Source organism: Octopus sinensis, linkage group LG26 (assembly GCF_006345805.1).
Source record: "Octopus sinensis linkage group LG26, ASM634580v1, whole genome shotgun sequence".
NCBI lineage: Eukaryota > Metazoa > Mollusca > Cephalopoda > Octopoda > Octopodidae > Octopus > Octopus sinensis.
The window spans coordinates 2,639,189-2,649,188 of NC_043022.1; the positions used below are offsets into that span (position 1 = coordinate 2,639,189).

Consider the following 10,000-nt stretch of genomic DNA (forward strand, 5'->3'; position numbering starts at 1 on the left):
TATATTTATTTATTTATTTACAAAATCAAGGATAAAACCACTTTCAAGATTTTTTGAAGTGGCTAACAGAGTGTAGATAAGGTTTTTAGACCCATTTGGTGTCTATTTCTAGTGTGTTGGCGGGTTTATTTGTACCCTTCAATATAATTATATTATATAATTATAAATTAGTGTATATATATATATATATCACTGATCACGTGACCGACCAGTCCATCAGATGTTGTTACACATCGCTGGTCACAATGCGTTCGCATTGTTTAGCTTCGAATGACGCCACCCCGCTGGCTAAGCGAGCAGGCCAACAGAAGAAAGAGTGGGAGAAAGAGTGGAGCAGGGATCACCACCCACTGCCGGAGCCTCGTGGAGCTTTTAGGTGCTTTTGCTCAATAAACACTCACAACGCCCGGTCTGGGAATCGAAACCGTGAACCTGCGACCGCGGGTCCGCTGCCCTAACCACTGGGCCATTGCGCCTCCACATATATATACACACACACATAGGTGTGTGTGTGTGTGTGTAATGGGCTTCTTTCAGTTTCCATCCATTAAATCCATTCACAAGGATTTGGTCAGTCCGGGGCTATAGTAGAAGGCATTTGCTCATGATAGCCTGCAGTGGGACTGAACCAGAGCCATGTGGTTGAGAAACAAACTGCTTGCAACACAACCAATTAAATTTTAATTCTCTTTTCCCAACATCCCATAGGCGCAGGCGTGGCTGTGTGGTAAGAAGCTTGCTTACCAACCACATGGTTCTGGGTTCAGTCCCACTGCATGGCACCTTGGGCAAGTGTCTTTTACTATAGCATCGGGCCAACCAAAGCCTTGTCAGTGGATTTGGTAGTCGGAAGCTGAAAGAAGCCCATCGTGTGTGTGTGTGTGTGTGTGTATTCATGTATGTGTCTCTGTGTCTGTGTTTGTTCCCACCACCACCATCGCTTGAAAACTGATGTTGGTGTGTTTATGTCCTCTGTAGCTTAGTGGTTCGCCAAAAGAATCTGATAGAATAAGTACTGGGCTTATAAAGAATAAGTACACAACAACACTGTTCTTTGACTAAAAAGCGGTGCTCCAGCATGGCCGCAGTTAAATGACTGAAACTAGTAAAAGAACAACAGAACAACAGAATCCAATAATTTCTGACTATTTAGACTAATCTCAAAATATAACGAGATTTTTGAGGCAACCAAGGGAAGAGAATCGTTAGAAATGAAATTAATTATTCAAAGAGCAAGAACACAACCCAAGATACCCTTTATTTATTTATCTATTTATTTATTTATTTACTAATTCCTCAGTGTTTCCTAATCTAAGTTCCAAGAACTCACAGGATTCTGTGAAGATATTCCAAGGTTCTGCACCTTAATGAAGCAGTTTTTTGTCTGTCTTCATGTTCTGAGTTCAACTTTGCCCTTCTTCCTTTCGGAGTCAATAAATTAAGTACCAGTTGCGTACTGGGGTTGATGTAGTCAACTTAACCCTCTCCTGAAATTGCTGGCCTTGTGGCAAAATATGAAACTGTTATTAGGACAGCAAGCTAGCAGAAGCATTAATGCCACAGTTAAAATGCTTAACACTAAACAGCATTTCTTTCAAGCGCTTATGTTCTGTGTTCAAATCCTGGCAAAGCCAACTTTGCTTTTCATCTTTTCAGGGTTGATAAAATAAGTACCAGGTGAACACTAGGGGTCAATGTGATCAATTAATCATCTGACCCTAAAATTTATAGCCTTGTACCAAAATTTAAAACCATCATTGTAATTATTTTGGTAATTAATTTGGAATCAGCTGAAGAGAGCTTTCAATATTATGACCTTGGAAAGGTAGCGAGCTGGCAGAAACGTTAGCATGCCAGGCAAAATGCGTAGCCGTATTTCGTCTGCCGTTACGTTCTGAGTTCAAATTCCGCCAAGGTTGACTTTGCCTTTCATCCTTTCGGGGTCGATAAATTAAGTACCAGTTATGCACTGGGGTCGATATAATCGACTTAATCCGTTTGTCTGTCCTTGTTTATCCCCTCTCTGTTTAGCCCCTTGTGGGTAGTAAAGAAATAGGTATTTCGTCCGTCTTTACGTTCTGAGTTCAAATTCTGCCGAGGTTGACTTTGCCTTTCATCCTTTCGGGGTCGATTAAATAAGCACCAGTTACGCACTGGGGTCGATGTAATCGACTTAATCCGTTAGTCTGTCCTTGTTTGTCCCCTCTGTGTTTAGCCCCTTGTAGGTAGTAAAGAAATAGGTATTTCATCTGTCTTTGTGTTCTGAGTTCAAATTCCGCTGAGGTCGACTTCGCCTTTCATCCTTTCAAGTACTAGTTGTGTACTGGGGTTGATCTAATCGACTGGCCCCCTCCCCCAAAATTTCAGGCCTTGTGCCTAGAGTAGAAAAGAATATTATGACCTTGGGTATCAGCGAAGCATAAATTTCACCCTATTTACCAAAAACGGTGATGGGAGAATCACCGAATAACTAGTTGCCAGAGAAAAATTGCTGTTTTAATATTAAGTGGGGCAAAAAGGGTGGGGTAGGTTTTTTTTGTTTTTCCCATTTTTTTAATATTTTGTTAAATGTTTGTTGGGGTCAAAAGTACTGTTCTAATAACCCCTATGCAAACTAGGCCAAAAGACTGCTTTGGCTGGCACCGAGACATTTCCTTGCCGTGATTTCTTCATTCTTAAAACACTTGTTTCCCTGCTGTGAGTGAAGTTTGTAGTTGACACCCTTCGGTGAGGGACTTCAAGGAGGAACTGTGAGATGCCATCAACCGATTCTTCAACTCACACACAACCCCTCTTACACGACAACACTGTTCTTTTCAATGAACGCTTGGGACGACTACTACTACCATCACCACTGCCACCACCATCACCACCACCACTTCTACTACTACTACCATCACCACTACCACCACCACCACTACCACCACCACCACTTCTACTACTACTACTACTACTACTACTATCACCACCACCACCACTACTACTGCTGCTGCTACTACCACCACCACCACTATTACTACTGCTACTACTATCACCACCGCTACTGCTGCTACTACTACCACTGTTGCTGTTGCAGCTACCACCACTTCTGCCACCGCCACTGCTGCTACTACTACTACTACTACAATCACCACCACTACAACTGCAGCTGCTGCTGCTGCCATATTTATTTTGTCACTCTTTGATATATATACTCTTTTACTCTTTTCAGTCATTTGACTGCGGCCATGCTGGAGCACCGCCTTTAGTCGAGCAAATCGACCCTGGGACTTATTCTTTGTAAGCCCAGTACTTATTCATCGGTCTCTTTTTGCCGAACCGCTAAGTAACGGGGACGTAAACACACCAGCATTGGTTGTCAAGCAATGCTAGGGGGACAAACACAGACACACAAACACACACACACACACACATACATATATATATATTATATATATATATATATATATACGACGGGCTTCTTTCAGTTTCCATCTACCAAATCCACTCACAAGGCATTGGTCGGCCCGGGGCTATAGCAGAAGACACTTGCCCAAGATGCCACGAAGTGGGACTGAACCCGGAACCATGTGGTTGGTTAGCAAGCTACTTACCACACAGCCACTCCTACGCCTCTTTCTTCAACTTCAGCTTGAGTTCACCAAAGAACTATGAAATATTGGTTTCAAATTTTGGCACAAGGCCAGCAAGATTGGTGCTGGGAGAGGGGCTAAGGTCAATGAAATCAGCCCCAGTGCTTGACTGGTTCTTATTTTATCAAACCAGAAAAGGATAAAAGTCAAAGCTGACCTCGGTGGAATTTGAACTCAGAACGTGGAGACAGATGAAATACTACTAAGCATTTTCACCAGCGTGCCAACGATTCTGCCAGCTCTCTACCTTAATAATTACATTGGGTTCAAATATTGGCACAAGGCCAGCAATTCCAGGTGAGGGGCCAATTCGATTACATTGACCCCAGGCCTTAGTTAGTGCTTATTTCTTATTTTATCTACTCTCGAAGGGATAAATGGTAAAGTCAAAGTCAGTGGAATTTGAGCTCAGAATGTAATGTAAAGACAGACAAAATGTCACTGAGAATTGTGTGCGGTCTGTTCAGGGCCATCGCTAAGCACCTGCAACCCCTGTGTTTGCTGGGGGCTTCCACAGTTGAGGGGCCCCATGTTAAGATCAAAGTACGTAGATGAGTCATCTATTTACTTTGGTTAAGATGCTGAGCAAGAATTAAATTATCTATTATCATCATTTAATGTCCACTTTCCATGCTGGCATGGGTTGGACGGTTTGACCGAGTACTTGCAAGCCTGGAGGCTGCACCAGGCTCCAATCTGATCTGGAAGAGTTTCTACGGCTGGATGCCCTTCCTCACACCAACCACTCCAAGAGTGTAGTAGGTACATTTTACATGCCACCAGTGCAGGAGCCAGTCAGGCGGCACTGGCATTGGCCACACTTGAATGGTGCTTTTTGCATGCCACCGGTGCAGGTGCCAGTCAGGCGGCACTGGCATTGGCCACACTTGAATGGTGCTTTTTGCATGCCACCGGTGCAGGTGCCAGTCAGGCGGCACTGGCATTGGCCACACTTGAATGGTGCTTTTTGCATGCCACCGGCGCAGGAGCCAGTCAGGCGGCACTGGCATTGGCCACACTTGAATGGTGCCTTTTGCATGCCACCGGCGCAGGTGCCAGTCAGGCGGCACTGGCATTAGTCACGACTACAATCTCACTTGGTTCGACAGGTGTTAACTGAAAATTTCAAGAAATAAAATAGTAATACGTTGTACCTGCAAAAGTTCTTGTAAAAATATTACAATGTACCACGAACGTGTACCAGACTTTGTGGGTTGTCTACGACATCTATTGAACACAAACTTAGCTCTCAGCTTTTGATTATTCTGAACTGATCAATGATATCACAAAGTGAAAAGTGCACCGTGTTTGTCTTTGAAAGTTGCCTGGATTATAAAAATGCTCTTTTATTCATGTCTGGAAGTTTTACTTATTGAAATTTGTAATAAACCTAAATAAATTTGACTTGTTGTAGTTTTAAAGATGTTCTTTAGGATAACGGGAAATATTGAACTTCAGATAGAATAAAGTAAAATATAGCTGTGAATAGAAGGTGCGTAGATTATGAGTTTTGATTGAAGGGATGGGGCCTTGAAACAAAAAGTTGCAGGGGGCCTCTCAAAGTCACATGAGGGAGCTGGGTCTGCTAACGATTCTGCCAGCTCACTGCCTTACAACTATAAAATATTAGTTTAACCCTTTAGTGTTCAGATTACTCTGTTAAATGTAATACTTTTTCACTCAAATGTTTTTAATTAATCATGCATTATGTTATATCTTTGAGGTTTCAGTGATGTGATGGTTTATTTTTAGCATGACATTGTAGGTTAGGTGTGAGAGGCTAGATATTGCCAGTTTGAATATAAAACTTTTAGAATATTTGGGCTGGATATGGCCGGTTTAAACACTAAAGGGTTAAATAACACAAGACAATTTAGACGAGGTAATTTATTTAGTTGAAGCACCGTGGGTACATGTTCTAACTAAACTGGTTTGATCTTGACTGTCCATGCATGAATAGCAAAGGTGAATGTTCAAAAGGGTGGTGGTGGTGGTGGTGGTAGTGGTGAGGAAGCCTGAGACACTACATGAACAGGTGCAGGCGTGGTTGTGTGCTAAGAAGCTTGCAACATTGAAAGAACAAAACCTTATTTTGTACAAAATTGTGTAATATCTTTATTATCCTGACTCTAATATTATACTCTTAAATCCTGTAAAACAATCTGTTTTTCATGTTCTCTCTCTCTCTCTCTCTATATATATATATATTATATATATATATATATAATAATTATTATATATATATCACTGGGCCATTGCACCTCCACAATGTATGTATATATATATATATATTATATATATATATATATATATATATATATATACACATACATTGTGGAGGCGCAATGGCCCAGTGATTAGGGCAGCAGACTCGCGGTCGCAGGATTGCGGTTTCGATTCTCAGACCGGGTGTTGTGAGTGTTTATTGAATGAAAACACCTAAAAGCTCCACGATGCTCCAGCAGGGGGTAGTGATCCCTGCTGTACTCTTTCACCACTCTTTCTCCCACTCTTTCTTCTGTTGGCCTGCTCGCTTAGCCAGCAGGGTGGCGTCATTCGAAGGCTAAAACAATGCGAACGCATTGTGACCAGCGATGTATAACAACATCTGATGGTCTGGTCGGTCACGTGATCACGTGATCATATATACATACACATATATACATATATGTGTATTCATTATTAAGGGGGCTATTTACAATTTACAACTGAAAGGCAACAGGTATAGTCGTCCCTAAAGTGACTGAGGGTGCTAGTGAGCAGCAGCGTTGCTAGAAATAAGAGACAAAACAACCCTTAGCCACATGGGAACACTTTTCTAATGACTGACAAGGGAGACAAGCTCCCTCCCTACACCAAGCAAGATGGAATCATATCAACGCAGATTTCAGATTTCATTAATCGGATCTGTTCAGTTTCACTCAGATTTTTTTAATTATTATTTTTTTTAACTAAACAGTTGGAAACTTTTGTATACTGGTGTAATTTCTCATGCTGAACACAGTTTACTTTCAACATTTTTGACAAAATTTCGTATTTTAGAAGTTATTTCATGTTAAAGTTGTCGTATTTGGGTAATTTTTAACCAATCAGTGATGTGTATTCAGTTGAAGAAAGCCACTGCTGTTTGCGATAGTAATCAAAGAGGAACAACTTCTGGGTCATCTCTACTAAACGTCACCACTTTTCTCTATTCATATGTTGTTCCTTGGTCATAGCTGACACAAAAGAGAAGCTTTTGACTGCAAGAAAGACGATACCACCTTTATCTTTTCTTCCTTTCTAATCAGCACCATGCATTCCTTACTCTTTTCCTCTCTACTGGCAGACAGCCACTTCTACTCTATCTACTACTGACCATCATCACACCTGATTTCTTCTTTATTTATATTTTTTTTTCAATCCTGTAGGTGCAGGTGTCGTTGTGAGGCCCTGGTATGGCTGTGTGGCAAGAAGTTTTTCTCCCAACCATATGGTTCCGGGTTCATTCCCACTGCATGGCACCTTGGGCAAGTGTCTTCTGTCATAGCAGTGTGCTAACCAAAGCCTTGTGAGGGGATTTAGTAAACAGAGACTGAAAGAAGCCCATTAGTGCCTATTTAAGCAGCATATTCATTGATAGCTAATAATAAGTTGGATGTGAAACTGAAGAAAGGACAATGATTCCTGAAATATGCATCTACACCTGTTACCTATTCTTCTATTTTTTATTGCATTGTTTACATAGACATGTTCATTTATGAAATGTCATAACTTTCAGTGCTGGCTCTAAATTCTATAGAAAATCAGTAGAGGTACATTTAAAATGTGTGTGTGTGTTTGCATGTGTGTGTAACTGACTCCTTCCCTTGACATCATGTAGTAACTGTAAACAAGTATTACCAGCATGGTAATACTTGTCTCCTTCTTTTCCAATCTTCCGTAAAAACATGTCTGGCCATTGGAAACAGGTGAAGGTTGGCAACAGGAAGGGCATTCAGCTGTAGAAAATCTACCTCAACAAATTCCATCTTTTCCATGTGGAAAATTGGACATTATAATGGTATGGCTAATTAATCTCTCTTTATATATAAAGCTGAAGTTGTCTGTGTGTGGCAGGTTTGGTAGCCTTCAACTAACACTATCTCCTCCGAGACCCTGTGGCGCAAGTTGACCAAAATTGAGAGTCTGATAGAAGAAGGCTTGCTCTTCCTTCTGTAGTAGAAAAAATTCAAATTGGACCATGTTAACACCAAAAATTATTTACATCAAAAAGGTGCTTTTTTTCTATGAAAATCCGTATTTTTTAAAATGCTGTGTCGCCATTTTTTGGTGTATTTCAACCAGAAAAATGTTCACTTAACTCTTTAGTGTTCAGATTACTCTGTTAAATGTAATATTTTTTCACTCAAATTGTTTTGAATTAATCATGCATTATCTTATAGCTTTGAGGTTTCAGTGACATGATTGTTTATTTTAAGAATGTCAGTGTAGGTTAGGTGTGAGAGGTTGGATCTGGCCAGTTTGAATATAAAACATGTGGAATATCTGGGCCAGATATGGCCGGTTTAAACACTAAAGGGTTAAAGAGAATAACAAGCTACATAATGCAAAATTTTTACTTTCCAAAAATTCCAATTCTAAAGGGTCGAAACAAACCTGAGCAACGCCGGGCGATACTGTTAGTTTTTTAAAATCTAAGTTAAAAGCCATCAACCTCTGTTTCCTCTCTCTGTCTTAAATACCATAGTGAGAACAGTCAATTTTTTTCTTCTTCTCCCCCTCTTTTTATGAAATCCAAATTCCAAACCCTCACCTCTAGTGACCATTTCTCCTTTCAGTTCTCTTACCCAACTATTCAACCAATCTTTGAGGCCATTGTTCTGCTGCCAGAAATCCACTGAGACAAAGCAACACATTCTAGCATTGCCCTGGCTCCAAGATTGAAGAATTTATCCATGGAAGTATCCCTCTTTAGGTGAGACAACCAGTGTAAGATCGTCTAAAGGTGCTGTGAAACATGCGACCATTAAATTTAAAAACATTTTTTTCTGTTCAGCATGGAGAATTAGTTTTTTTCATTAGTGAGGGCTTTAAAAACTGTCCTTTCATTTGAAGTGTTTTATCTAAGATAGTTGAGCATCAGGGCCTGTTTTCACTCTTCGTCCTTCATATTTATAATCCTGCTCTCAGCATTAACCCCACACAATTCTCTGAGGAAGATGCCTTATTTCCTGCCACAAAGGATCATTTGTACAATCTTAGCTACTTCCAAGGAAACTTTGAAAATATCAGGAATATTGCATTTCTAAATCTCTCAAAGAGACTTGTACTGGGTGCTGGCTTTGCTGGGTGGAGGTGCTTATCTCCCCTGTTTGAAAACTTAAGGACACAGAATGCTTGTGTCACATAGCCAACTGGAAACGATGTTTCCTGTGGCTAAATAACAGTAGCATTCTTACCTTTCATGGGACTGCCACATTAAGTTGGCAACAAACCATCACTTTATAAAAATGTTCTTTTATTCATATCTGGAAGTTTTACTTATTGAAATTTGTAATAGACCTAAATAAATTTGACTTGTTGTAGTTTTAAAGATGTTCTTTAGGATAACGTGAAATATTGAACTTCAGATAGAATAAAGTAAAATATAGCTATGAATAGAAGGTGCATAGATTATGAGTTTTGATTGAAGGGATGGGGCCTTGAAACAAAATGTTGCAGGGGACCTCTAAATGTTGTGCGATGGAGGGTGCATGTGTTTGTCACCTTGTGTTGACATCATGTAATAGTTGTAAATGAGTGTCACTGTCATACAAGCAGTGTCGTTCATTTCCAATATTCTGTGAGAACATGTTTGGCCATGGTGGGGGTGGAATATTACCTTGCTTGGAAACGGGTAAGGGTTGGTGACAGGAAGGGCATCCAGCTGCTTCAATAAACTACATCTGACTCGTGCAACCGGGGAAAAGTGGGCCATTAAATGATAAAACGCGTGTGTGTATGTGTATATATATTCTTTTATTCTTTTACTTGTTTCAGTCATTTGACTGCAACCATGCTGGAGCACCACCTTTAGTCGAAGGAATCGACCCCAGGACTTATTTCTTGTAAGCCTAGTACTTATTCTGTCGGTTTCATTTGCCGAATCGCTAAGTTACAGGGACATAAACACACCAACATAGATGTCAAGTGATGTTGGTGGGGACAAACACACAAACATATACACACATACATACTAATACATATATATACACACACACACACACACACACACACACACAACGGGCTTCTTTCAGTTTCCATCTACTAAATCCACTCACAAGGCATCGGTCAGCCTGAGGCTATAGTAGAAGACATTTGTCCAAGGTGCCATGCAGTGGGATTGA

General features: G+C 40.5%; 1 protein-coding gene across 5 annotated transcripts in view; it reads left to right on the forward strand.

Moving 5' to 3' along the window:
- Positions 1-10,000, forward strand: part of LOC115224738 (myotubularin-related protein 3) — a 288,784-nt gene that overhangs the window by 94,032 nt on the left and 184,752 nt on the right. Inside the window, exon 2 of one of the 5 annotated variants that reach the window (XM_036513706.1) lies at positions 8,453-8,589. The exons of the other annotated variants lie outside the window; for them this stretch is intronic. Within the exon in view, the coding sequence (XP_036369599.1) occupies positions 8,570-8,589 (20 nt within the window). The 5' untranslated portion in view covers positions 8,453-8,569. The remainder of the gene's footprint in view (positions 1-8,452; positions 8,590-10,000) is intronic. 5 annotated transcript variants of the gene reach the window in all.